A 26,813-nucleotide genomic window follows, 5' to 3' on the forward strand; every position below is an offset into this window, starting at 1 on the left:
ATCAGGTAAGAACTGGAGCTATGGAATGGCTTTAAAGTGAGTAGCTACAAGACGGGAACAGGAGGGAAACAAACCATAAGAGACTCTTACTCTCACAAAACAAACTAAGGGTTGCTGGGGGATAGAAGGGTAGGGATAGGTGGCTGGCTTATGGACAATGGGGAGGGTATGTGCTATGGTGAGTGCTGTGAAATGTGTAAGCCTGAGGATTCACAGACCTGTAACCCTGGGGTAAATAATACATTATATGTTAATTTTTAAAAAGTGAGTAGTTACATGGAGATCCAGTCTATTCCATGCAGAGAAAATGTAGGAGGTAGTCCATAAACTCACAAATAAAAATACTCCCTATCTTTAATGACCATAATAGAGAACATACATTAAGTGCTTTTCATGTGCTCATCATGGTTTTCTCTAAGGACTTTACATATATTAATTCATCCAGTTTTCTTCATAGTCCTATGATGTAGACACAATTTTCCCCATTTTACAGATAAGGAAACTGAGGCATGAGAGGTTACACCTTGTTCAAGGCCTTCTAAATCATGCAGCATGTCTTGTAGGCTACTGTCCTCTGTTAATTCCAAGAAGATGAATGTGGAATTGGTGAGGATGGTGTATGAAAGGGAGACAGTGCATTAGTGCAACCCTCTCAGATCAACAGTCATTAGACTGAAAGCTGACAGTCACCCACAACCGTTCCTTAGCACAAGAAGGAGCACCAGCTCCCAGGGCTCTGTATTTCAAAAGGAAGAAGCAGACCACCGCAGCACTGATGATACAGTAGCCCATTCCCCATCCAAAAGGGCACACTTTGATTCAGCTGGTTTCTTTGGCCACTTCAGTATAATCAGGTGTGGTTATTGATGAAGCCTTGAGACTGGTCAGACAGGCATAAAATGGGGTCTTCATGCCAATGTCACCTTATGCATAGTAATTTCCAAGCTTTGGCATATCCTTGTTTTCCTTCTCTCTCTCCATCAACCTTACTAATATTCACTCAGTCATCTACAGATGTTCAATTTTCTTTCACAGAATTATTAAAAGAAACAAGGAAGAAAGAGGTTTTGTTCCCATACTTTATTAACTAAAGCAGGGGTGGGGTGGGCAGAACCTGGTTCAAATAACTGGTTGTATTTCCATTGTGGACAGAGACAATAATCTCTGATCATTTTTCACTCTTCTGGAATGCACTGCAGAACAATTACAGCAAGTTGGTAAATTCTGCTGACAGATGAGATGACAAGATTGCAAGCACTTTTCATCATTCGTTTTTGAAAAGGAGAGAGAAAAGTAAAGTGAAAAACCACACTCAATAGAAAAAAGGAAAATATGACAGTGCCTATAGTACTGTGTCCAAACATTTCAATGATTTGTGTGTTTAGCACATAAGTCAATGACAGACAAAACCCAGCAGCCTAAGGTTAATGATGATGAGCTTTCACTCAAGTCACTAGGGCTCAGAAACCAAAACAAAGTTTAAAAATGAAAAAAAAAAAAATAAATTAAGTAAAAACCTGGATATGGACCCAGGGAATCTGAGTGTTTTTGGCCTAACTCTGCCACTCATAAACTGTTTATATCACTAAGAGTTTTTTTACTTCTCTCCTCACTCATAAAATGGAGACAATAATTCCTATTTTCCCTGCCTGCCTCCCAGGATTCTAGGATAAAGTATATACAAATGCTTTGTAAATGATAAAAATGAACTCAAGTAATAAGTGATAACATATACCTAATAACTGCAATAATCATAATAATAGAAATAATTTTCACCAACCACTATGGGCCAGGCATTCAGCTAAAGGATTTAATCCTTGTACAACCTAATGAAATAAATATAATGCCTAGGGTGCCTGGGTGGCCCAGTCAGTTAAACGTCCAACTCTTGATTTCGGCTCAGGTTATGATCTCAGGGTTGTGGGATCGAACCCCGCATCAAGCTCCATGCTGGGCATGGAACCTGCTTAATGTTCTCTCTTTCTCTCTCCCTCTGCCTCTCCCCCACAAGAAATTAATGTCCATTTTACAGATGTATAAACAAGCTCAGAGTTGTTATGTCAGTTTTCCAGGGTGCTACACCTAGCAAGCTGAAAGGGTTCCACAGCCTATGCTCTTAACCATCGCCAATAATACCAGGCAAATGGAGGAGCTTAAAATATTTTCTTGTGCCTTCATCATTCAGCAAACCCATCCAAGTCACCCATATAAACAGTTCAGTGCATGTGCAGTTTGCTAATTGCATGTAAAAGTGCCTACTTCTCATGCTGTTATTTTTTGAATTATTCATTTTAACAAGGAACAGTGTTATGTTTTGGTTGGTCAAGGATCTCCGTACGTTAAAAGAGACGTGGAAATACAGTGAAGGTCTGCAAATGGGCCCAGAGATAATAAGACCTGTATCATGAGGTAGTGTTTATATGATAAAAATGAATCACCAACGTGTATAATTCACCGGACTGGAAGCTGGAACCTGAGGGTGAAGCCTCAATTCCGCCTTTCTGTGCTCCCAGGGAAAGTCTTTTAATAACCAACAAAAACCACTTTGGGTCTACTCTTGGTTCCCTGGGTCTATTATCTGTTAGATTGCAAGAGTGGGTTTTATTTGTAAAATGGCATGATTAAAGTATTTGGCCTCTAAAATCTCCTCTAGGAGATTAATTGGTGCCTATTACAGGGGCCCAAGAAAATCGTATGTTTGTCCAGGGTAGCACCACATGTCAATTACAGAACAGGATCAATCTACCTGCCTTTGGCTCCAAATGAAATCCTCTGTCTTCTCTATAACAGTTTCTGGAGGGAAGCAAAATAAGAAACGACTGAAGGATTTAGAATTGTTTTACCAGGACACATGAGAAATATATTAATCACCATTTAAAAGAATGGCTCAAATGTGTATGAGAGCTTCACTGGGAACAGAAAGAGGAGGACACGGAGAGGCAACACGAGAATCTCGGGGATGCCTGAGGAAGGATTTCCCAATCAGAAAGCTATACCACGAGCATTGCATTTTCCTAAAGTCAATGTAAAAGAAAATCAGTCAGGAGTGATTGGCCACTGGCATCTCTATCCTGGATTATCCTGGAAGCCTCCTGATGGATCTCCTTCTATTTTTTCCTCCATACATTCTACTCTCTCCAGCAGATTCAGGGTAATGATTCTTGTCCAAACGAAGTCAGCTTAGAACACATCGAAGCCTCCCATCTCATCTAGTGTGATCCTTAACACTACACCTGTGATTCCCCCTGCCTGGAACACATTTGTCCTAATATTTTTGTGGCTTGTTTCCTCCTCCAAGTCTGTTCTCAAATGCCATCCAAAGAGTGACCACCCTTCATAAAACTCATATGCACCCTGTGTTCTATCCCTTTATACTGCCTTGGTTTTCTCCATGGCACAGTAACTGGCATGTTCTACCTCCTTGCTTATTATATTCTGTGTCTCCCACCAGAGGAATATAAATTTCTTGAAGATAGGGACTTCTATTTTGTTTACCTCTCCATTCATGGCCCCTCCATCTCTGTGGGGCATCTAGTAAACATTCAACAGATACTTAATAAATGAATGACCAAGACTAAATTACTGAATATTTCTGAAAAATCATATGAAATTATTTCTAATTACTTGAGTTCGGAAAACAAAACTGGGAACCTTAGAGGACCATGTTAATTAACTGAATAATAGCAACCTGTAATAGAAAAATCAGTTTTGTCATAAAAGCCTTCTCAACTCTTCATTTTCTAGCTCTGATGAGTCACTCCAATCCCTGCAGTTTTAATAATATTGTTAATTTATTTAACAGATTGTATTTCATTAATTGATTGTAATAAGAAATGTCATCCCAGCAGGATGAGAAAAGAAAAATGTTTCTCAGGAACCTACTAAATGCCAGGTCTAGGCTACTGCTTTATAGCAAAGGCAATATCTGTCCTCATTTGCAGATATAGAAACTGAAGCACAGAGATGAAAACAAGTATGCCAATGACCAAAAATTATTTAAGCCATAGGTTCCCAAATGCTACTGTTTCAAATACTCTCACTGAGCCTCAGTAATTTTTTCAAGGTGCCTCTTGGCTAAAAACAAAACAAAAACAAATAAAACAGTCACAAACTGAACAGTTGTGTTGATTAAGCAGTTAGAGCACAAAAATGGATAAAGTTGATTAAAATTAACAACCTAGTGCCTGGTGCACATTGCATGACTTCTCAAATCTCAGAATACGACCAAACATCCACTGAATTTCCTTTTTATCACAGCAACCACCAAAAAACCCAGCTTCATAAATACAGAGTGTTATTAAAAGGAATATACCAACCTAATATTTAAACCGTGAGCTAGAAACATCTGTATATTTCCCTTGAAATTTTAAAACACCGTGCAGTGCTCCAAGGGCCCTTTCAGGCACAGTTTGGGATTTATGAAGTTAAACTTTAGACTTTTATCAGGACTTAACTTTTTCCACAACCTGCTTTCAAAAGTATCATGTGCAACCAAATTAATGTGTTCCAATTACATTATAAAGGAATATAGACTTTTCCCAGGGTTATTCTTATGAGAAGCAACTACTGTTTGTTTCTTTCTTTTCTTTTTTTTTTGGAATACAGATATCCTAACACCAAGGTATTACCTCCTTCTACCCTACCTAGTTATCTTAATTTCCGGTATTAAACGTCTAACTCTGTGTCTTAAACGCACAGTTAGCCCTCATTATTTGCAGATACCTTATTCCTGAGTTTGCCTATGAACCAAAAGCTTCTTTGTAATCCCCCAAAGCAATCCTTGTGTAGTTTTTCCCAGCAAGGACCATGTGGCAAAAAACATGAGTCACCTAAGCTGTGAGTTTCCAGCTGAGGTAACATTGGGCCTTTTTGTCTGAGCTCTTATACTGTAAATAAGTACCCTTTTTGTATTCATTTAGTGCCACATATTTTGCATCTTTGTGCCTTTTTTTGGTGATTTTTCTGCTTACAATGGCTTCCAAGTACAGTGCCTAAGTGTTGCTTGGTGGTCCTAAGTGTAAGAAACTTGTGATGTACCTTATAGGGAAAAGGCATGCATTAGATGAACTTCCTTCAGGAATGAGTTACAGGGAGGTTGGCTGGGAGGTCAAAAATATACACTAAATAAAGTGCATTTAAACAAAAACGTGCATAAAACACAGTTATATATTGACCAGTGAATGAAAATGTAACCAGAGGCTCTTAGGAACCTAAGCATATTCCCCTAGGAAGAGTGTTTCAAGATTCTCTAACTCAATGTTCACAGCAACATTACAGAATATAACTACTGCAAATAATGAGAATCAATGGTATGGCGGTATGCCAGATTTGTCTGTTCATTTTTTAATTACCTTGCTGGGGTAATTAGGAAATTCCTTTGTAGCTGATAAGTCACCAAGTACAAGCCTCAGCCAGAAGCAAACAAAGAAATAGTCTGACAGCAGAGGGGCAGAGTAGACCCGTTCTCAGAGAGAAATGAGGTTCTGAAAGGTGAGGTTAGGAATCAAGAAAGAAAGTTTTGTCTACTTCAGAGGGTTGCCTAGAACTGCCCTGGAGTGCCTGGATAGCAACATCACATGATATATGTATTTATCACTGCAAGTCAAGGTATTGGAAAACTTATCCCTTCAGGGTCTGTTCTGCATTTATTTATTTTGTTTTTTTTTTTTTCAGGGAAAAAGATTTCTTATTTTACAAAGTACAATGAACACTTTGGAGAGAATGAGGCATGGCCAGGTTTGCTGGGAAAGAAATAGTTCTACTTGTCTCATTATCTTTCTTTCGAACTTGGTGCAATGGATTTTTAATTTTTAAGTAGACTTAATCATTATACTCAAAAAGCAAACCAAGAAATTAAGTACAAAATGAAGCCATGTGGGTGCTGAATGGAAAAGGATTTTAAAAATAACAATTTGTACATACTGTACATTTCTCTCTTAAGTTTCAAGTGGTGTGAAATCCATCTGATCAAATCACTTGAAATGTCGAGATGTAGGAATGACACTTCAACAAAGATATGGCATTTTATCTAAAATTGTTTTTTTACAGCTCATGAATGAATAAATGAATGATGGCTATAAACTTCCTCAGCCTCCCAGATGAATGGTTGTCACAAAAATGTGAAGGCTAACAAAGCAGAAAAATGGCAAAAGAGGAAATATGTCTTGAGGATTATAGTGGGATTTAGTGTCAAATGCTTTGAAAACATAATTCTCGTGGTCTATTACCTTATTCCACAAGTTAGTATGTAATGGAAAAAGAACGATCTAATTTGTTACAGGTTTAAAAGCCTGACTACCTCTCTTTTCCTTCTCCTCCAATTCTCATCCCTTTTCTGTTACCTTCCTTATCTTCCCAGGTATGTATTTCCACTACTACCAACACACACACACACACACACACACACACACACACACACACCATTGACCACTGTGCCAGACAAGGCACTACAGTGAAGGGAAAATAAAAACACAGCCTTTGCTTTCCAAAATTTCACAGTATAAAGAAGGTAAAAGATATAAAAGGGAATAATGTAATAAATACTATCATAAGCAGAAATAGTTATACATAGATAAAGGAGAGGGTCAATATTTTTGATGGAGAAAATTTGAAGGTTTCAGCCAAGTCTTGCAAGGTGTTAAGAGTTTGACAGATGTAAAATGGGCAAGTTAGAAGAACAGGAAATATATCTGATAGCCTCCAAATTCCAAACATGAACTCCACATTGTTAAGTATGAGAATCGTCTGATGTAACTTATGCAATGGTCTGAATACTCTGATCATGAAATTATTATGAAAGACAGACATATTTAATGAGAAATCAATCCAGCCAAATTTAAAGACAAGAAAATTTGAAGATTTTTTTGCCCTCCAAGCGAAGGTGTTTGGTAATGTTTCAGGGGAAGCATGGATACCAACAAAGAGGGAAGAGAGACTCTTCCTAGTGATACTCTAATCCACCTGCTCAGATCACCATGGAAGTACCATATTGCACTCTGGAAATCACAGTTGAAGAGGATCACTCATGAATTTAATGACCTCAAATACATCAAGATTCAGAGGAGAATTAATCCCACAGATAAAATACTCAGAAAACTAGGTATACATTGTTCAAAGAGAACAAAATACCACAGATATTATTTGGTTAGTATTGTTTTGCAGTGTTTGAAGTTATATTGTTTTAGATGTTCAGTGATCGCCCTGAGAGCAAGTTTTTCAGAATGCAGTGAACAGATACCTTGTGATTTTATTGAGCAGCCTTAGAGACAACTGCAGAGGATTAAGAGTGGGATGCAGTCCAGTGCTATCTAACCCAATATGGTAGACATGAGCTACAATGAATTACTGAGAATTTTAATGTAGCTAATGCCACATGTCAAAAATGATAACATTTTAGATACATTTGATTAAGTTAATTATTAAAATTGACTTCACCTGTGTTTTTTGTTTTTTCAATGTGTCTACCAGAAAATTTGAAATTACAATTGTGGCTCACATTATATTAGTATCAGACAGTATGTTCTCATGTTATGATTGTCACTGCAGAAGCCCCATCTCTTTTTCAGTCTTAATAGCCCCAAATGTATTTGCGTCATCAATTATGCTCTTGAATATTTAAGTTTATTTTAAAAAAGAGTTCTGTGGGTAAGAAACTTACTTGAAAACCATGCCAAATTGTTGGTAAGGTAAGAAGAAAAAAAAAATCTCATCTTACAATGAAATATTATATAGCAGTTAAATGGAACAAGGGAAGCTATGTGTCTTAATGTAAATAGAAGAAGGTAAGAAGGTACCTTGTAGGTGAACAAAAGAAGTTGCAATGGATACTTATGTTGAGTTTTAAAACCTACTGTATTATATGTTTTCTAGCATATGGCTCTATATCACTTGGACAGTCGTTTGGAAGGCTCACAGCTGCCAACAAAAGACTGAGGATGGGAAGCTTGTAGGGTGAGTGATGGGAAGAGGTTTGCTACAAAATTATACAGCCTCATTCATAAGATTGTAATTATTTGTTGTTAAGATAGTGTGACTATGTATCAGATCATTATCATCATCATCATCATTATTAATTATTATTAATACTATACTATTATTAATACTGCTAAGCTGATATCAAATTTAGACAATAATGCATGTAAGAAATAGGCAGAGCATCCCTCCTCAGGTTATTCAATGTGAATCTAGGCTTGTTGGAATCACTTGTCCCTTTTGCCTGACTAAAGTGTTCCCCTTGTCTGATTAAATGAGGAGCCACACAACTTAACAAGTAAAACTAAGTAATTAACACAAACCAAGTAAATTCTCTGGAGTCTGTACCAGAAGCTCTGATCAGCTCCAAACTGTAGAAGCCTTACATACCCTGATCATCAGCACAGCTTTTCTGATATCTCGAACACCATCATACACCAGGCGAGAGGCATCAATGAACTCATTCTCTTCGAATGGTTGAGGGACGTTGGCACTCAGGGCTTCAATAGCCACCTCTACTTGCTCGGCAAAGCGTGGCATCACTGCATTAAACAAAGTGAGAAACAGTGGATTAAGCCATCTTTCTCTTACGCTCCCGTTCCAGCCCTTGGCAAGGTGGCATGCTCCCTGTATTCCAATTGCTCAGTGGAGCTGTGTGCCTACCTGTGTAGTATGGGGTGGACCCAATGCAGAGATCTCTGTATTACTTACTTTCAGCACAGGAAGTAAACCATTACTCCATGAATGGTGATGGTATGCAACTACAAGTTTTTGAAACCTGCTCAGGATTGTGTGCTATCGTGTATACACATACATGTTTTGTGTTATTTTAACCTGAGTTGAAGTTCATTTCTGCCAGTTACTAGCTGTGAAACCTTAGCCAAGTTTTCTTAACTCCTTCTAAACCTGCTTCTTCGTCTATAAAATAAAAGGTTCTATTTTTTTTTTCTTTTTTAGAGAGAGAGATCACAAGTAGGCAGAGAGAAAGAGAGGCAGAAGCAGGCTCCCCGCTGAGCAGAGAGCCTGATGCTGGGCTCAGTCCCAGGACCCTGAGATCATGACCCAAGCCGAAGGCAACAGCTCAATCCACTGAGCCACCCAGGCACCCCTAAAAGGTTCTATCTTAATGAAATGATGCATACACATTTATTGGATGGCATTTGGCCCTCAAAAAGCCTTGGTAAATATTTAACTAATATTATATGCTAAAGTCATAGGTGTTGAGTAATAGATCTTTTTTTTAATATTTTATTTATTTATTTGACAGAGATCACAAGTAGGCAGAGAGGCAGGCAGATAGAGAGAGAGGTGGAAGCAGGCTCCCTGCTGAGCAGAGAGCCTGATGCAGGACCCTGGAATCAAGACCTGAGCTGAAAGCAGAGGCTTTAACCCTTGAGTAATAGATCTTAACCTATAGGATTTCATAGCAACATATGAATGAAGTGATCAGATGTATTTCACTTTTGTTGAGACAGGACTTGAGACTGGAGGTAGGGGGATGGTAGTGGAGGGAGGCTTGTAGAAGAACCTTACAAGAGAGGAGATGGAAACCCAGAGGACTCCAGCACAAAGTCTAGGCTTACAGACCAGGGGGCTCAAAGCCAAATCCAGTTTTGTTTCATTTTACCAGGACCATTTCAATGTGAAAGAAGATACATATATAAATCCCTAAAATGTTAGCACCTCTTTAAACAAAGACACCTACATACATAGTGGAGCTTTGCAGAAAGCAAATTCAGTGGAATGTCTGGAACACTTCCACTGACTACTTGAAAAAATGCTGCTGATTCACGGATTCTCAAAAATTATAATTCAATTTTCTCAGGTTTTATCTTGTAACAATCAATTCATATGGCAAATGGAAGCCAAAAGCACAATTCATTTTATTTACAAGGACAATAAAATAGAAACATCATTCATTTTCCATTTCTGAACTTTCATGCCTGATTCATCTTTATACTCATTTTCATCCTCTGTGGATACTTTAACATCCGTTTTAATCCCTAGTGTGAGAAACTCTGCTAAATTACTTTACTTTCTAGGGTCAAAGTATTTAAGATAAAACCTTTCTAGAAAAATGTATTTCTATTAGGTAAAGTCCAATGTTTAAAAGTGTATTTAAAAAAAAAAAGGAGGAGAGTTACAGGAAAATAGACTAGCCATTCTTTCAATAGAAATGATCAAAACCTAAGCATGCATGGGGTGAATTTCCTTCTGTAAGTGAATTACTAGGATTGGTTCTCTATACCATTTGAATTTTTCATTTGTGCCTTTGAAATACTTTTACATAAAAGGAATTTGGTGGACATTGAGTTTTACTTCTACAAAAATATACTTCTAAAAACTACCACATGAAGTAAGGCCATTCCAGCTTTCCATTTCTGTTGGAATAAACTGTTTTATATGACTAAATAATCTAGATCATTGAAATTGACCTCCCTGGGCATGAAAATATTGTTAATGTATTTGGCATTTTCCCATAAGTATCATCCTTTAAAAAAAAAGATTTTATTTATTTGATGTATAGAGATCACAAGGAGACAGAGCAGCAGGCAGAGAGAGGAGGGAAGCAGGTTCCCTGCTGAGCAGAGAGCTTGATCCAAAGACCCTGAGATCATGACCTGAGCTGAAGGCAGAAGTTTAACCCACTGAGTCACCCAGGTACCCCCCATAAGTATATTTCTTAAATGGAATTATAAATTCCCTTCCCTTCCTAAACTGAAAATTCTTAATATTTATTTTATTCTATTTGATGCCTAAGCTGCCATCATGACCATCAACAATTTTACAGATTTGTGTGGTACCATCAGTAGCAGTTAGCTGCCTGAAGTTTTATCCCTAGTGTTTCACTGATAGTTAGTAGTTCTACGTGTACATAAAATAACTACTCCTACAAATGAATAAGGCTAAAAATAGAAAACTAGACCAAGGGGGGGTTAGACAGGTAATTCACAAAATACTAAATCCCATATTATTGATAAATACATGATGCTTTACTTCACTAATAATTGGAAAACTTACAATGTGAACAACAAGAGAATATTTCATACCTCTTGGAATGGGCAAACAAACTAAAGTTTAATAACACCCATCTTACTGAGCATGTGGAAAAGAGGGAACCCTTCTACTATAGAAGGGAGTCAAATGGGCACACATCATTCTGGCAAACACTTTGACAAAATCTAATAAAACAGAGCCTTCTAGTCCTAACCAATGAGCTGACACATTTTCTAGGGCATGGCCAATTAATGACATCTAAAGAGGTACTGGTTAGCAAGACTGAGTACATTGGAGTCACAGGAACATCTTTCTGTCTCTATGGTTATAGTTGTTTCTTAATAGGTTGAATAGTCCAAAAGTTAATAAGAAGAGTTATATTAAACCTAGGAATAAAAATAATAGCTTTAAGGGATCGCTTCCAACTGGCACTATCCCAGGGTGTGGAATCCACTAAGTGAGACACTGGGGAGATACAGTGAGCTGTTCACTCCATATTCATGGGCAGTACCTCAGGATGGAACAAAATGGATTTCAGGATATAAGTCAGGAGACAGCCACTGCAGTCAAATGAGTAAGTCTTAAGTTCAAAGTGTTGACCAGGAACAGCAAACTGAAAAGATATACCATTTGTGAAATAATTTAAAAACTCACAGAGTACTGTATAATGGAAGATATATACATTTTATTACACATGTTCTAAAAGGATATATACCACCTTAAGTATGGTGGTTGTCTTAGAGAAGGAAAGAGGGGCGGGAGATGAGGTAGAGTTCCTCAGGTTTTTTTTTTTTTTTTCTTAAAGATTTTATTTATTTATTTGACAGACCAAGATCACAAGTAGGCAGAGAGGCAGGCAGAGAGAGAGGGGGAAGCAGGCCCCCAGCTGAGCAGAGAGCCCGATGTGGGGCTCGATCCCAGGACCCTGGGATCATGACCTGAACTGAAGACAGAGGCTTTAACCCACTGAGCCACCCAGGCACCCCAGGAGGTTTCAAGTATATCTTAATTCTTGAGAAAATAATAATGTGAATCAGATACTGCAAAATGTTAATATTTGTTACACCTCAGTTGTAGAAGGAGGGTCTGTTATATTAATGTCTGTCCCTTTACTTTGAATCTTCTCATGATTCAAATATTTGAAAAGATCAACAGATTATCCTAAGGCTGTACTTTTTACAGAATAAGACTCTGAAAAAATAAAGTTCTAGCTCTTGGACCAGAATGTAAAAGAAACCACTTTGATCAACAGTTTTATGTGAGAAAGTCCCTCAGAAATTGTGACTGTGACCAGATGCCTAATATTCAACCTTAATTAATAAATACCCACTGTAGAGTTGAGTTAGGTAGGTACACCTGGTAGGCTCAGTCAGTTGAACACCCCACTCTTGATTTCAGCTCAGGTCATGATTTCAGTGTTGTGAGATCAAGCCCCCTTCAGGCTCCACACTCAGTGGGGAGTCTGCTTGGGATTTTCTCTCTCCTCTTCCCCCTCCCCTCATTCCCCATAACTCTCTCTTTCACTGTCTCTCTCTTAAATCAGTCAACCAATCTTTAAAAAAAATAAAAATAAAACTTGAGTTAGGTAGTACCTACCCGCTGGACCCTGGCTCTAGGGCACATCTCTCTATTTTCATAAAGACCTTTGATGGAGTATAAAAGGGTGATCAGTGTTGTTGTGTGGCTTTGTTCTGTTTGTGCAAGATTGCCCTGAAGAAGATCTGGGGAGGAGGAAAATGCAGAAGGTGACATGTTATCTTTCTCCAATAGCCTCCAGGTCTGATTCTGTGCCAAAGGGAAAGAAAGGAAAGCTAAAACCTAAAAAGTGACCACTGTCATAATGGATGTTCTGGGGCCAAAAACATGCTGAGGACTACTCTGAAACCTTAAGTTTGGAGAAAGGCATTCTGTTTGCTCCAACATGGAATAAAGAATCTCTCTCTAGGGAGACTGAGGGGGTGGCATATTGGTATGAACAACACCGTTATGGATGTGGCATTGTCAGAAGAGGGAGGAAAAAAGTTCTTTAGTAAAAAGATTGAACAGAATATAACATCAACCTTTTAAGGGTGAAAAATGGTAGGAGAGGAGGTACAGAATCCTCACTTATAAATGGGGGCTCAGAGTTCAATTTATCCTTAATATTCTAATGATCTTATTATATTCCTCAACCTGATAAAGCCCACAACTAATTCAATTTTGTTTACTTTAACCAAGAAGACATTCATTTCTCTTACCTCGAGCCAGTGTTTCTCTGGGTCTGATCCTTAAGAAAATCTTTCTCCATGCTCTGCTTTAAACACATTCAATACTTATTTATTTAGGGCTTGGTCAACCACTACCACTCTTTAACCAATATACCTTTGCTCTCCAAGCTGCTGCACTCTTTCCTGTTTTAGTTTTGTCCTGTTTTGTATTTTAAAGTGATAAGACAGAAAAACAAAGTTCATAGAACAATGATCCATCTTGACAGACCCCAAGATGTTAAACTATGAATTCTTCTAATACCTCTCATAATGCTGAAAAATTAAATATGCCAAAAGTAATACTCAGATAGAAAAAGTCTGAAACTACTTCAAATATGATGCTGCTTCTGCTTCCCACTAATTAGGATAGAATACAGCATTGCCTTTGTGATTCTCACATTATATATTAACAGTTATTGATATAGGATTACATAAATAGAAATTTCTTTCTAGTTTCTGAATTACATCCAAAATAGACACCACTTTATAGTTATTTATCAAAGTACTGTATTGCTCTTAATAGCTTATATCCTGAAAGGATGATCAAAGTTGAAAGTAAACGTGTAAGTTCTTATTATGCTTTTGTATGCAGAGTGCACACCAGGCCACAGAATGATGGCATTCCAAGAGTAATGAAATCAGAGTTCAGCATGCATATAAAAATCAAGGTTGCCTCATTCTAGTGTCTACTGAGATCCTAAAAGAGGTAAGGAAGCTCTAGACTTAATCCTTCAGAAAGACATCAGAGGTGATGTTTCAAGAGCACAGCGTGAATCAGTAAAATGAACATAGAGTTGCACTAAAGATGCAAATAGGACTGCTGACAACCGTAAGAGCAAAATCCAAGGTTAACTAGAGGTAGTGGAAATAAATGGCTAACCAACCCCACTGCCCCTGAGTAAACACCTAAAAGATTCACATCTAACTTTAAATACTTCAATGATTCCCTTTAATAGAGAGCGACTCTAAAATCTTTATAAGATACAAACACAAACATCAGATACCTGCCTGTGATTTTTAACCTATGTTTTTCCACCTATTCCTACCTATCTTTATTTAAATGTTCCAATTAGGCTGATTATTTAATGTCTTCAAAGAGGACATGGAAACATGCCATGTCATACCAACATATCCATGATGAATTTATTTTCAAACTTAAATATACCTCTTTCTCTTTGGCCCAGGTGAATTCCTCCTTAATTTCTGGTATCTCATTTAGAATTAACTGACATTGTTAAACTTCCCTTAATTCACAAAGTTGTCAGTTCTCTGTAATTTTATAGCATCCTAATTAGGTATGTACCATTACAGTACTTAGTATAATATATTAAAATTGCTTGACATTTCTGTATGTCAACTGTTTTACATTAGGAGTCACTTTTAGAATGAGACCAGCTCTTCCTTCTTTGCATCTTAGGTTCTTATGTTTCTGGCACAGCTAATCTATCCAAGTGGGAGAAGGATGAGAAGTCAAAGAATGGAATGTAGAAAAGAACTCCCTTGTCATTCACTATTTCAGGGACCAAATAAACAGTACCATATTTCACTTACTAAGTCTCTTCCTGTCCATCACTTCATATTAGTTCAATAATTTTATTAAATAATTTCATGAGTCATTAACCAAGTTATTAGTGGGCATTCTAGGTTTGATCACTAGGGACCTTTCAGAAACCTGAGCTCAGAACCCTTTCAGAACTGCTTGAGTAGGAGGATCACCACTGAGCAAGGAGAAAGATTCATTATTGTATCCTTGACGAGTTCACAAGGGCCAAACTAGGATATCTGCATTCATATGAATCCCTCAGTTGTAGTGGGGTAGTCAACCAACACACTCTCATCAGTGTGGTACTTGCACAAACTTCAGGACCAAGGAAAGAGAAGAGAAAATGGACAAGGACCCTGTGCTTTAGAGAAAGAACCAGTCTAATAAGTGTTAATATAAAATAAAAAGTAAGAATGAGAACATCTGAAAAAATCTAGGAAGAATAAAATATCAAAAGTGGGATGGAATTGTGGCAACTCCAGTGGAGGGGTTAGAGAATTACATTATCAGAATAACTGAAGTCAGAAGGTGTTATTTTGGGGAGACTCTAGGGGGGCAATATCAGTTTCCCCCCACAGCAGAAAAGTACTGTTTCATGTGCTTTCTATTCCTAACGCATTCTTTCCCCAAAATGGTCTCTAGCCAGACACTGCTAAGGGATTTTATTCAAGTGGTCCCCAACTCGATGTTAAGTTAGAGGAGAAGAGAGTATATAGGAGAGTTGATCCAAACCACTGGGGGGCCCAAATTTGCCCAAAGGAAAGACTGACTGGCATTTTAAAGGCTTTAGGTATACCTTGACAATTCAGCACATTTGTGAAGTGTAATCATTTAGTGAGGAGATCATCAGAGTCCAAAGCTCCAAGACATACTCATTGTAGAAGGAGGGTCCAATGCAAACTGAAGTGGACACTTTTATAGCTTTGGCACCACTCAAAAATAACAAAGGATGAACCAAAGAAGCCAGCCGTCATTTTATACCAGTTCGGTAGTTTTAGTAAAGAATATCATGATCATTGGGGCGCCTGGGTGGCTCAGTGGGTTAAGCCGCTGCCTTCGGCTCAGATCATGATCTCGGAGTCCCGGGATCGAGTCCCGCATCAGGCTCTCTGCTCAGCAGAGAGCCTGCTTCCTCCTGTCTCTCTGCCTGCCTCTCTGCCTGCTTGTGATCTCTCTGTGTCAAATAAATAAATAAAATCTTTAAAAAAAAAAAAGAATATCGTGATCATTAATTAGTTTATTAGAGGACATTCTAGGTTCTCCCCATCCAAATAAGATCTTCCAAAATTCTGAACTTAGAATCTTTTTTTTTTAAAGATTTTATTTATTTATTTGACAGACAGAGATTACAAGTAAGCAGAGAGGCAGGCAGAGAGAGAGAGAGAGAAGGAAGGAGGCTCCCCGCTGAGCAGAGAGCCCGATGCGGGGCTCGATCCCAGGACCCTGGGATCATGACCTGAGCCGAAGGCAGAGGCTTTAACCCACTGAGCCACCCAGGCGCCCCTAGAATCTTTTTTTTTAGTTGCTTGCTAATCAAATGTATCTGTATGTCCACCTCATGAATAATGGCTATTTCATTTCTATAAGTATTTACAGAAGCATATACTCCCACTACACATAGATGCTTTCCTACAAGATAAAAGAATGTCCAGAATCTTACTGAAGCACTTGGCTGGGATTTCCTGCATCATCTAGACCTTTCACTTCTGACCCTGATTTTGTATCCTCTCACTAATCTCGCTATGACTTTAGTCACTACTGGCAAGATCACGTCTCTCAGATTCTGAGATTAATGTCTGAATATCAGAACCTAAGTCAAATGGAATTTTCCCTAGTGAGGTAATTACTTTTCTCTTCTCTTTGACATGCACATTGTTATCTTTGAATTATATACTAGCCTCAGCTTGTTTCTTTGTATAGTTCCTCAGATCTGTCCTCTGCTCCAAATCCCTTCTCCAATCACCTTGAGCCAGTCTTGGCCTTCCTTTCCCCACTATTTAGCTCCACTATTCTCCTGCCCTCCTGACCATAAACTGCATAGCTCTGTCTTGATTCAGTGAATCTTTTGTGTTTTAGAAGCCACTGTATAAGCAAATAGGTACTCTGTGCTAGAAGTTAAATAAGTCCCTATTGAGTCCATGTTGTGGGATCTGTTCACATGTCTTCATGTTCTATCCTAATTATGCTGGTCTTCACCCATATTGTCCATCCCATCTTGATGCATTTGCAAATTTATATGTGTGATAGTCAGAGATGGGCCCCAACGATCTTCTCCTGGTATCTGAACACGAGCTGAGACTAGCGACTCACTCCTAACCAATAAAATATAACAAGGAGTATGGGATGTCATTTCTGAGATTGGGTTACAAGAAGATGTTGGTTTCCCTTTTTGTTTGCCTTTTCTTTTTTTCTCATTTGCTCACTCTGATGATAGACAGCTGAGCTATGGAAAAAATCTCTATGGAAAGTAACAGAGAGAGGCCTCTGGTCAACAGTCAGTAAGGAACTGAGGCCCTAAGTCCACAACAGATGAGGAACTGAGGCTTTCCAACAACCACAGGAGTGAGTTTAGAGATGGCTCTTTCACCGACTGATCCTTAGGACGACCGAATCTTTGTGAGAGATCTGGAGGCAATGGTGCACAGCTAAACTGTACCCAGCCTCCTGGCCCATGGAAACTATGAGACAATAAATGATTGTAATGTTAATCCATTGAGGCTTGGGGTGATCTGTTACATAGTAATAGCTAACTATAAAGTGTTATGTAACTATAAAGTGCTATGGCACAAGTAGAAATATCAGTAAACATAACAGAACATATTAAAATCTCTGTTCAATTGCAGCAACTATGCTTGGTCTAGGTTTCTGGATATTTACTGGGTCCAAGAAGATGCATAAATGAATCTTGATACTTGATTTTTCACAAGTTAACCATTTTGAACCTCAGTTTACTCAAATTTAAACAGGGATGATAGCTGTTCCTTAGGTTTTATATAAGGTTTAAAAATAATACACTCAAAAATTTTTGTATACAATTTTATATATAAACATTGGCAGTACTTAGCCATTGGGAATAAAGTGACAAATAAAACAAGTATGCTCTTGCCTTCAAGGCACAAAAAAAGTGGAATATATGCAAGATACCATCATACTGGGTATGTAAGATTCATAGTAAACCAAGCTCTTAAAGTTATCACCCTCACACTATGAACCTCTGTATCTACTAATCCACATACCTTTTTCTTTATTTTTAAGCAGGCAAAATCATCTGGTCTCCTTTGGACAGAGGTACAATTACATGATTCATCACCAAAAAGTGGGCTTTGTGAGAACAAAATAAACCGAAAATAATACTCAAATAGTGCTAAAATCTCTAACTGGGAAGTTTGTACAACTTATCTTGAAAACTTAGTTTCCCTGTTTCTATGCCTTCTCTCTCCTTGGCAGGACCACATCATCTTTCTGATGGTTTTACATTTTTAATAGTGAATTTCCTATGAAATTGGTCCTCAGGACAAAACTTGATAAACTCACACCTAGAATTTTCCACTTTGCCTTGATTGCCAAGAAGACCAGTTAAACACTGTATCCATTATGACCTCATCAGATCTATGAGGAAAGGGAATCTTTAAAAAAGTTAGGAGACTTCTCTTCAATAAATGGTGCTGGGAAAACTGGACAGCTATATGTAGAGGAATGAAACTCGACCATTCTCTTACACCGTACACAAAGGTAAACTCAAAATGGATAAAAGACCTCAATGTGAGACAGGAATCCATCAGAATCTTAGAGGAGAACATAGGCAGTAACCTCTTCGATATCAGCCACAGCAACTTCTTTCAAGATATGTCTCCAAAGGCAAAGGAAACAAAAGCGAAAATGAATTTTTGGGACTCAATCAAGATCAAAAGCTTCTGCACAGCAAAGGAAACAAGCAACAAAACAAAGAGGCAACCCACGGAATGGGAGAAGATACTTGCAAATGACAGTACAGACAAAAGGTTGATATCCAGGATCTATAAAGAACTCCTCAAACTCAACACACACAAAACATTTTGACATGAAAATCATGTCAAAAAAATGGGCAGAAGAGGGGCGCCTGGGTGGCTCAGTGGGTTAAGCCGCTGCCTTCGGCTCAGGTCATGATCCCAGGGTCCAGGGATCAAGTCCCGCATCGGGCTCTCTGCTCAGCAGGGAGCCTGCTTCCCTCTCTCTCTCTCTGCCTGCCTCTCTGTCTACTTGTGATCTCTCTCTCTGTCAAATAAATAAATAAAATCTTTAAAAAAAAAATGGGCAGAAGATATGAACAGACACTTCTCCAATGAAGACATACAAATGGCTATCAGACACATGAAAAAATGTTCATCATCACTAGCCATCAGGGAGATTCAAATTAAAACCACACTGAGATACCACCTTACACCAGTTAGAATGGCCAAAATTAGCAAGACAGGAAACAACATGTGTTGGAGAGGATGTGGAGAAAGGGAAAACCTCTTACACTGTTGGTGGGAATGCAAGTTGGTGCAGCCACTTTGGAGAACAGTGTGGAGATTCCTCAAGAAATTCAAAATAGAGCTTCCCTATGACCCTGCAATTGCACTACTGGGTATTTACCCCAAAGATACAAATATAGTGAAAAGAAGGGCCATCTGTACCCCAATGTTTATAGCAGCAATGGCCACAGTCACCAAACTGTGGAAAGAACCAAGATGCCCTTCAACGGACGAATGGATAAGGAAGATGTGGTCCATATACACTATGGAGTATTATGCCTCCATCAGAAAGGATGAATACCCAACTTTTGTAGCAACATGGATGGGACTGGAAGAGATTATGCTGAGTGAAATCAGTCAAGCAGAGAGAGTCAATTATCATATGGTTTCACTTATTTGTGGAGCATAACAAATAGCATGGAGGACAAGGGGAGATGGAGAGGAGAAGGGAGTTGAGGGAAATTGGAAGGGGAGATGAACCATGAGAGACTATGGACTCTGAAAAACAATCTGAGGGTTTTGAAGGGGCGGGGAGTGGGAGGTTGGGGGAACCAGGTGGTGGGTATTAGAGAGGGCACGGATTGCATGGAGCACTGGCTGCGGTGCAAAAACAATGAATACTGCTACGTGGAAAAGAAAAAAAAATTTAAAAATTAAAAAAAAAGTTAGGAGACTTAATAAAAAAGCTCATAACTGGAAAAAAATCAAAACCAGCTTCTCAACCTCATTTTTTCCCCACAGAAACCTGAAACTTAATCTAATATTCTTGTGTAAGTATTTGCCTTCTATCTCAAACTTATGCCACTATTTTATTTAATTAATTGAATATGAATTTTGAGTGAAGTATTCTTCAATGCCTTTTGAAATGCAGTAGAGGGAATAGTAGCAAAAATATTTAAATACTCTCTAAATTTAAATCTTACCTTGTCCAGACCAGTGATACTAGCTTTTACCATGCTTTATCTTGATAACTCATAATCAAGTTAGAAGATGTTGAACATTGGCAACTAGGAGCAAAGACAAAAAGAGGACCAGTTTAATCTGCTCCTTATTCCTTGGTGACTATTTGTCAGCTGTTTCTACTCTCCAGACAGCTGTCAGCATCATCCTGGCCAGTCCTAATTTTTCCAATCTATGTGTATTCTTCCCCCCTCCCCCCCCACCCATTCCCGTGTGTATTCCTGGACTTTCTTTCGTCAGACTCCATCATCTGTTTCCTCTGTGGGAGTTCCTACAGGCTGCCATTTTCATAAATTCATGTTTGGAAAATTATAATGTACATTTCAAACATCAAAATCAAATTCAAGTTCCAGAAGGCCATACATAACCCATGAGCTGAATTGTTTGATGAAAGATGAAAAAGGAATGCCGAGGAGAAGCGGGGGGTCGGAGAGAAAAAACCCTCTACATTTCATTCATGATAACTACCCTGAGAGAACCAGGGAGCATCCATCTGCTCTTGTCTAGACACAAGTTCCTTTCCCCAGGGAAAGAAAATGCTTGCTTGGAAAGTTCTTATATTTTAAAATAAGCATTTCAAAAATAATCACAAATCGTTTATAAGTTAAAAGGGAAGGATGGCACATTTAATTCTGAAACTTAAGACATGAATACAGAGTTGAACACGAGGATGCTTAACTGAGCTTACAGTGTTTGTGGAAACCAAACCTGGTAACTACAGTTAAATTTGGCATCAGTGAGACTTAAAGGATTAAGATGTTATAAAATAATTGTGGAGATTCTGACCTTGATCATTAAGCATGTAATTTTTAAAAAGGGTACAACCTCAAAATAAGATAGCATACAGTGTTAATTATATTTTTCCTTTATGTTACAAAAACATTTTGGACCTTGAACTCTAATCAGCATGGGGGAAATGAAGATGTAGTCTCAGTTCTCAAGGGGTTAAAATTTAATTCAGAAACAATACACAAATACATTTAGATAGAAATGCTGACAGAGAGCAGATAGTTACATTAAGAGAAAAATGGGGAAACTGTTTTCGACACAGGGCGGTGAGTGGTAGGTACTAATAAGTGACACAGGTAATAGGAGTAATGAGAACACAGGTGGGACTGGCTGGTGTGGTTAGAGAGAGAAATTCACTGACAAGGAAGAATCCAGGTAGTGCCAAAGAACAGGTAAAATATAGGAAGGCAAACCAGGTGGGGAGACTACTTCAGAGTCAGTTTGACAAGAATAAACAGAATTTCAGTTCTTCTGTCCTTCTGTTATTTCAGGTCATCTTTTATTTCAGGGGTCCACAAGCAAAGCTTCCTATTTTTCCAAACCAAACTATTTTTGGGCTATTCCAATGCTATATCACATATACTCCCAAACAGGTGACTGTCAGCATATTCCTCTTCTGTAGGATTCAGACAACTATTACTGATGGGACAGAGAATCTGGGTGACGAGAACTTACTGCCTCAGTTGTGCACAGTAAATATATCCTGGCCACCAATTCTTACGGACACCAACACTAGCACCACTAGAGTAAATACACAGGCCCCCCCCTGCCACCGCACTGCTCCTACCATGGAGGCCCCTAATGCCCTTCAAGTGACAAAGAAGTACCACGCTGTTTGCAGCCTCTAGGATTCTACAACCATAATGTGAATCACACAGAATTAAAATATCCTTCCTTTTGGTTTTACTTTGACAAATAAGCCCTAGCAAAGTGCCATTTGTTGCAGTATGTTGCTAACTCCTGGCACATGAATATGTAATCATTGGCCCTTCTATGGCTACCCTATCCCATTTCCACTTCCACATTAGAGGTTTATTATCAGCCTACAGTAGTATCTCTTACTCTCTGAAGCTGCACCCCCTCCTATGGCTCTTCAGCCCTTCATGCCAAGAGAGCTGGACATGTCTGATTCTAGCAGAACACGTTACTTATGAACACGCCAATGTGGGGTAGATATTTGCACATTTCTGCTTGGCCAGAGTTTTCTGAGCTAAAATGACTAGTAAACTGGTTTAAAACATGACTCAGTAGCAGTCCTAAAATAGTGAAAGGACCAGGAGAGAGATTTACATGTTTATCTCCCCAGAAAAGTGTGTTCCCATTTCAAAGGGGAACAAAAGCAGGTAACATTCATTTATAACCCAAAGGGTTAGAACAAGTAGGGGGCCTTTCTTGGAGGGAGTTCATTAACATTAAAGAACAACGGTTTCTCTCCGCCTCTCAGGAGGGGAAGGGGGCTGCTGAACACCAGTTCTTAGATGAGCTCCCAGATACATAATTTTGTGGTTCTTCTCCTTGTAGCAAAGGACCTCTTTTGAGGGCATGGAATTCACCTGCCCTCACCACGTTACCTTAAAAGGAACAATAAGGCATGGGAAACTGGCATGGTAAGTAGTAGGTTTGTTCTCTCAGCCAGAAACTTTGCATTTGCTTTCAGGATAAAGCAAACATAGATATTAAAACACATCAGCCAGATCCCTAAAATATCTAGCATATGTAGGTTTTAGTCATACAGAAAAGGCATTGAGACAAACTACACATCGCCTATTGAAGGACTCCTAAATAGAGATTTCCTTCACATTCCTCCTCTACTTCTGACTGCCCACCTCCATGAATACCACAACCACCAAAAAAATAAAATATTTCCTGCAGATCCTAATCACTTTGACCTTTCAGAGAGAAATAAGATAACTTATACCAATAGTCAGGGTTATATTAAAATGCATTTAAAAGGTATTATGATGTCTAGGGTGAACAATCTTGGTCATTACAGCTTCTGCTGAAATTCATTATTTTCATAATCTAATTTCAAAGTCCGTCATGGAGAAGTGATTTAGACTGTAATAGCTTTTTCTATCCACAATATCTAATATTTTGTCTTCCCAAGAACCTGTCCCTACCACCTCCTTCTGATGGTGATCTTACCTCCGTCTATACCCTCCACAACCCAGCCACTGGGATACACATACCCTCCAGATCTGTTCAGTCATAAAACCTAATCCCACTAGCAACAGAGATCAGTCCAAATAGAGTAAGCATACCCCAAACAGCCAAGCAGATTGCTCTCTTTTGCTATATACAAAGTGGGAGTAAAGAAAATCTTTTTGTCATAGAATCTTGAGCTGAAAGCCAGAGGCTGCTAGTGGACTTATGCTCTACTGAAAGATAATGAAACATAATGTCCTAGCTTTTTATATTCATTTTATATTCATTCATATATTCATTCTGTTTTTGTATATTAAATGCTAATTATGTGGTAATAGTGCTCTAGATTCTAGGTAGTTACAGAAACACCTGCCTCTAGGAACAGACAACCTAGTTGTGGACCATCTGAGGCAGACACTGAAGATGATACACTAAACATCAAAAGACTGACACAATTCCCTGTTGTCTTCAGCTGAGAATGAGCCATGTCTTAAAGTACAAAATCAATACACAGAGGAGGAGGAAGAAATGGAGAACATCATGGTTTTGATTTATATTTCCCTAATGCCAAGTGATGTTGAGCACTTTTTCACTGTTGGCCATTTGGATGTCTTCTTTGCAGAAATGTCTGTTCATGTCTTCTGCCCATTTCTTGGAGTATTTGTTCTTTGGGTGCTGAGTTTGGTAAGTTCTTTATATATTTTGGATACTAGCCCTTTCTCTGATATGTCATTTGCAAATATCTTCCCCCATTCGGTCGGTACCTTTTGGTGTTGTTGACAGTTTCCTTTGCTGTGCAAAAGCTTTTAACCTTGATGAAGTCCCAATGATTCATTTTTGCCTTTGTTTCCTTTGCCTTTGGAGACGTGTCTTCACTGAAGAAGCTACTTCAGCTGAGGTTACAGAGGTTGCTGCCTGTGTTTTCCTCTAAGATTTTGATGGATTCTTGTCTCACATTTAGGTCTTTCATCCATTTTGAGCTCATTTTTGTGCATAAGGAAATGTCCAGTTTCATTCTTCTGCATATGGTTATCCAATTATCCCAACACCATTTGTTGAAGAGATGGTCTTTTTTTTCCACTGGCTATTCTTTCCTGCTTTGTTGAAGACAGTTGACCATAGAATTGAGGATCCATTTCTGGGTTCTCTATTCTGTTCCATTGATTTATGTTTCTGTTTCTGTGCCAATAGCATACAGTCTTGATGACAGCTTTGTAATAGACCTTTAAGCCCAGAATTGGGATGTCACCAGCTTTGGTTTTCTTTTTCAACATTCCTTTGGCTATTCGGGGTCTTCTCTGGTTCTATACAAATTTTAGGATTATTTGTTCCAGTTCTGTGAAAAAAGTTTATGGGATTTTGGTAGGGATTGCATTGAATGTGTCAATTGTTCCAGGGGGTAGCCCAGTCATTTTAACAATATTTGTTTTTCCAATCCATGAGCATGGAACATTTTTCCATTTCTTTGTGTCTTCCTCAATTTCTTTCCTGAGTACTCTATAGTTTTCTGAGTATAGATTCTTTGCCTCTTTGGTTAGATTTATTCTTAGGTATCTTATGGTTTTGAGTGCAATTGTAAAAAGTATGGAGGTTTCTTCAAAAGTTGGGAAAAGAGCTACCCTATGATCCAGCAATTGCACTACTGGGTATTTACCCCAAAGATACAAATGTAGTGATTTGAAGGGGCACCTGCACCCCAATGTTTATAGCAACAATGTCCACAATAGCCAAAGTATAGAAAGTACATAGATGCCCATCTACAGATGGAATAGATAAAGATGTGGTATATATATACAAAGGAATATTACACAACCACCAGAAAAAGAAGTCTTGCCATTTGCAATGATGTAGATGGAACTACAGGGTATTATGCTAAGCAAAATAAGTCAGAGAAAGACAATTATATGATCTCATTGATATGTGATATTTAAGAAACAAGGCAGAGGATTATAAGGGAAGAGAGGGGGAAAAAATGAAACAAGATATTAATTTAAAAAAAAAAGAAATGGAGAACATCACAGGAAGGACAGTGGAGGCAGCATGGATGTGTTTTGCCTGGAAAATAAAAACCATGCCTGTTTGGATAAAGCAGAGAGTTCAAACAGAGGATTCATGAGCAACAACTGTCCTTGTTCGGTGCAGTCACCAGAAAGCCAGGAAACAGTGACACATTTATTAAAAAAAAAATCAGTGATACTGACCATCCTCAGATGACAAAATATCAGGCCACATAGGAGAAGCTGTGGCCCCAAGGCATCAACTAGTTTAAAGTTAAAGTTAGTTGCCAGAAGTCAAAGAAAGGAGTTCTTCTGATTCTTCACCTGGATTTGTTCAACTACGTTGTACTGACACAGCTTTACCACCCATTACTATTTCCAATTTTGGTACTTTCTATTTGCTGATCCTCTTATATTTTCTAGGCAAAATATACAGAAATGGTGCAAAAAGTTCCTCTCCGTTCTTACGAAAACTTTACAAAAGCATAGAAGTAAAAATTATACCATCTCTCTTTAGTGAAGGAAAGAAACTAAGAAGGCAATATACTATATGACATTCTGTATGACAATACTGTGGGAAGAGTAAAATATCAGTGGGGCCAGGGGTGAAGGATGGGGGGAGGGGTTTGAGGGATAAATAGGTGGAGTACAGATGACTTTTAGGGCAATGAAGATATTCATCATTATGTTATCATACAGTGTAATGGTCATTATATGTTAGTCTAAACCCACAGAAAGTATAACATGAGTGAACAGCATGATAAACTATGGACCTTGGGCCATTATGATGTGTCAGTGCAGCTTTTCTAACTGTAACAAATGTACTAATCTGGTAGGGCATCTGATCATAGGAAAGTCTATGAATGTATGGAGTCTAGGGGTACATGGGAATTCTCTGTACTGTCTCCTCAGTTTTGCCGTGATCAAACTGCTGTAAAAAATAGTTTTAATTTAAAAAAAGGGAGAGAAAGGGAAAAAGAAAGAGAAAGAGTAAGAAAGAGAGAAAAGAAAAAGAAAACTATACCATCTGTTTGGACCACATGTTCTCCAAAGTACTGGAATTTTAATCTCCACATATCAAGTGCCCACTAACATGGAGTCCTCATTTAAAATACTTTTTCCTGTTTCCTCCTTCTTTCACCCCTCTTTATTTGTACCCTCTGAAAAAGGAACTGCTGGCAGAATTCAAAGATCTCTCAACCTAACCACATTCACATTGCCACAAACTTGTATCAGATATCCAATTTATAAAAATGACATTTCAATATAATCCATTCAGTGAAGATAAGCTACTCTTTATACACCTAAATATGCTATGACTGAATGTACTTCCACCCCCGCTCCCAACCTTCTGCAGCAATCTGACCTTGTAAATGAGATCTCTGAAGATGGGTCTGGTCAACCATGCATGTGTTTACTACTTAGTTGTTGGGAATTTGTTAGAATTCAGGTTTTACTGAAGAGCCCATTAAATATGCTATGTAAGTATTTAATGGGTCCAATGTGGATCACGTTTGGGTTTTCATCACCCTAAATAGTTTTATTTTTTTAAAAAAGGGTAAATTTTTATATAATGTTGCCCTAGGATTTTAGCATACTAATAAGCCACAAAAGTATTTTCTCAAATTTAATTCAGCATTCATAAAAACACAAAAAGCACTCTTCAACA

At 38.3% G+C, this 26,813-nt stretch overlaps 1 protein-coding gene across 8 annotated transcripts in view; it reads right to left on the reverse strand.

Moving 5' to 3' along the window:
• CTNNA2 (catenin alpha 2) overlaps positions 1-26,813 on the reverse strand; it is a 1,136,606-nt gene that overhangs the window by 100,292 nt on the left and 1,009,501 nt on the right. For all 8 annotated transcript variants that reach the window (XR_007130146.1, XM_047745913.1, XM_047745910.1 and 5 more), the window contains one exon: positions 8,362-8,513. Coding sequence is in view for 7 of the 8 variants with exons in the window: in XM_047745913.1 (XP_047601869.1) it covers positions 8,362-8,513 (152 nt within the window). In the remaining variant the exon portion in view is untranslated. The remainder of the gene's footprint in view (positions 1-8,361; positions 8,514-26,813) is intronic.

This window comes from Lutra lutra, chromosome 9 (genome assembly GCF_902655055.1).
Source record: "Lutra lutra chromosome 9, mLutLut1.2, whole genome shotgun sequence".
Taxonomy (NCBI): Eukaryota; Metazoa; Chordata; class Mammalia; order Carnivora; family Mustelidae; genus Lutra; species Lutra lutra.